Source organism: Lissotriton vulgaris, chromosome 4_1, assembly GCF_964263255.1.
Source record: "Lissotriton vulgaris chromosome 4_1, aLisVul1.2, whole genome shotgun sequence".
Taxonomy (NCBI): domain Eukaryota; kingdom Metazoa; phylum Chordata; class Amphibia; order Caudata; family Salamandridae; genus Lissotriton; species Lissotriton vulgaris.
The window spans coordinates 1,698,463,898-1,698,467,238 of NC_141691.1; the positions used below are offsets into that span (position 1 = coordinate 1,698,463,898).

Sequence of the window (3,341 nt, forward strand, 5' to 3'; positions counted from 1 at the left end):
TTATAAGTGATCAGCCCATTTGTTTCAGGTAAACTGAGCACTTTTATAATTATTTGCATGATGTTTTTGAATTTAGAGCAGTTGTCTCATAGTTACACAATTCATTTTTCTGAATTTTTTCCGACCCGAGTTTCATTGTGACATGGAGTTCACCGCCATGAAAAAAGGGTTGCAGTGAGGAAACTCGTAATATGTTTGGCGGTGCCACAGCAGCACCACCAGCATATTACAGCCTCACACCGCTGCTCCACCACCGCGGGGTCAGGGATCCACGGTAGTTGCAGCAGCCCTGTGGTGGTCTCACCACCGTAGTTGTAATACGCCAGTCTGGCAGTCCAGGGATCGCCACCATGGGCTGCCGAACTAATAAGAAAAGGGGAGTCTCCTTCTCTCCAGGCACCTCTGCCCCAATCTCCTATGCAACACTGAGTGTGGAGGCCATTGACATCCCAAGGCAGATCTCTGTGTTTCAGAGTACAGTGCTGGATGCAATCAAGGTGCAGGGCCCACAGCTGATGCAGATGGTCTTCTACCTGGAGGACATTAACGCTGACATGTCTGCCCTGCAGAGATTTTTTCATGCTCTGGCTTCCACACTCACGGCATCCTTCTACCATTTCCAAGTTTCCACCCCACCCCCTGCCTCCTCCCCTTCCACAATTCGTACTCACAAACCTGCCCTAAGCACACGCACACATAAACATGCATCCACTTCAACATCCACATACAGCACACACAAACATAAGGAAAAACACAGGCATGCATTCACTCCCAAGGAACTTGCACCCAGCACCACTGCACCCACTGACATTCAGCAGGACACCACACCACCAGGCACTGCATCTGCCCACATCACACACCCAGACACCACAACACCATCAGACATTGCTACAGACCAGACACATTCCACAGCAAAACATACATCAGACTCAGGGACACAAGGACACACAGCCACAACTCAGACCTCACATCCCTCTAAATCCAAAAGCCCACCCCTTTTCTCACCTCCTCCTCCATCTCCCTAACAAGGCTGCCTTACTTCCCTTCACCTCTTCCCTGCCACAGCTGTCCAGCCGCCTCCCAAACCTAGGTCTGGTTTCCCACCCTTACTCATCTCTATCCCTTCTACCCCAACCAAAATATAAAGTAAAAAGAGAGGTCAAAATTCCCAAACAGAACCACCCCTCCCAAAACCCAACATCCCTCTTCCCCTCCTCATCCCAAATCCTCAAAAACAAAAAAGATCAAAGAAACTGCTGCTCCCCCAGCCTACACCCGTAACTACCTCACCATTCCAAGTATAGCCCTCCCTCAGCCCAACCCAGCACTTCCCATTCTGATACCCACCCTGAATGAATGAATGAATGAATGAATGAATGAATGAATGAATGAATATTAGTCTTATAAAGTGAAAACTTTGCCCAAAGGCGTCAAGGTGCTGCGGATAGAGCCTATGGTCGCAGAAGGCACAGAAGGGAACCTAACAATTAAGTAGTGAAGAGACACGATTTTAGGGCCTTATGGAACAGAGAATGAGAGTCTTGTCCAGAGATCGATAGCGGAAGAGTATTCCAAATCTTAGAGGCAGCAACGGAAAAAGCCCTCCCCCCACACCTGGTTTCTTCCGAACCTGGGAACTACCAGCCAGTTTTCACTGGCAGATTGTCATTGTTTGGTAGGAACATAACATTGAAAAAGCCTACTGATACCTTCGGAGCCAAAATTATGAAGAGCTTTGTGGACGAGGCAAAGGGCATTGAACAAAATTCTCTAGCCTAGAGGAAGCCATTGCAACTTGCGAATAGATGCCGAAGCAGGGTGGAATTTAGGAAGATCCATCACAAGTCTAGCCGCTGCTTTCTGTACAAGCTGCAGTTTGTGAATGGATCCCTTATTGATGTCCAGATAGAGGGCATTACAATAATCCAATCTGGAAAAGCCCCGCGCAACAACTGCCTGTTTCCGAGAGGAAAAGGAGAGACATAGAAAGATCTTCCTCAAGACCCTGATGATGCCAAAACAGATGGAAACCCTTCTGTTGATCTCGGCGTCAAAGAAAAGAGAGCAGTCAACAATGACACCAAGATTCTTTTCAGTTGGAGCTGGACAGGGGCATGGGCTGAGCATTTCAGGCCATCAAGACTGGGACCATATAGATTGTATGCTCCCAAAAATCAATACTTCTGTTTTTCTCCATTAATTGGAACATAGTTATCTACCATCCAGGAGGCCACAGCCCGCATGCCGCTTTTAAAATTTGCTGCCGCTTTTAAAATTGCTGCTGGTGATTAGCACAGTAATTTGTATGTCATCCGCGTAGGACAAAGCCTCCAGCCCAAAAGATCTAATAACTTTGGCCAAAGGGGCGACATAGATGTTAAACAGGGTTGGGCTCAATAAAGAACCTGGTGGGGCTCCACAGAAGGTGTGAGTGACATCAGAGTAGCATTGATCCAATTTTACTTTTTGTGACCGATCAGTAAGAAAAGAGGACAGAAGCATCAAAGTGGAGCCTGTGGCCCCAATTTCTTTGAGACGCCAACCAACCTTGAGGGTGAGATGGTATAAAAGGCCACGGTTAAGTCTAGGAGAATTAGTAGAGATGTGTACCCAGCATCATTTTGAATGCGGATGTTGTTTATTGCAGGGGTTAAAGCAGTGTCTGGGCTATGGCCACTCCTAGAGCCATCAAACAAATTATCTTTTTCCAAGTAGGAGCTAAGATGAAAATTTAGATACTTTTCCAAGATTTTTGCAGGGACGGGCAACAGAAATATAGGCCGATAATTTTTTAATTCAGAGGGATTTAAAGTAGCCTTTTTAATAATCGTTTGACCACCGCATTTTACCAAGTAAGAGGGTACTGTCCTGATTAAATAGCTACATTGAGCATGGAGGAAAGGTTAGGGACAATAATCTCCCTTCCTAATTTCATGATCTTTAGAGGGCAGGGTCCAGAGGGGATCTGGAAGCGATTCCGCCTCGAAGGCAATCCATGTGCTCCTCAGATAAGGGGGGAAGGAAGGCAAATACTTATCTACCCCCTCATGGAGTATAGGAGAGTTAAAGAGAGCAGGCTAGTAGTAGGAACTGTATTGGACAACTCTGAGTTGAGATTGTCCAGGAAGGAATATATTTCTGAAATTTTCGAATGAAAATATGCAGCCATTTTGTCGCAGAGATCCTGAGAGCTATCTGTATAGGCAGAAATCAAAGAAGAGGAGAGAGAGTTAATTACACTGAAAAGTTCCCTAGAGGATCTGATAGATTTTTCCTCTTTAATAGCAGTTTTGTATCAGACTAATTTTTGTTTATGAAGGTCTCTTTCGGTCGGGTCGAAA

General features: G+C 45.9%; 1 protein-coding gene across 1 annotated transcript; it reads left to right on the forward strand.

Moving 5' to 3' along the window:
* Positions 1 to 350: 350 nt before the first annotated feature.
* Positions 351 to 1,025, forward strand: LOC147724421 (uncharacterized). The gene has a single exon (XM_086918045.1). It carries the CDS (start codon positions 351 to 353, stop codon positions 1,023 to 1,025), a length of 675 nt encoding a protein of 224 aa, XP_086774171.1.
* The last annotated feature ends 2,316 nt before the right edge of the window (positions 1,026 to 3,341 follow it).

Coding starts and splice junctions, on each gene's coding strand:
- LOC147724421 (XM_086918045.1), top strand. CDS start 351: ATGGGCTGCCGAACTAATAAGAAAAGGGGAGTCTCCTTCTCTCCAGGC.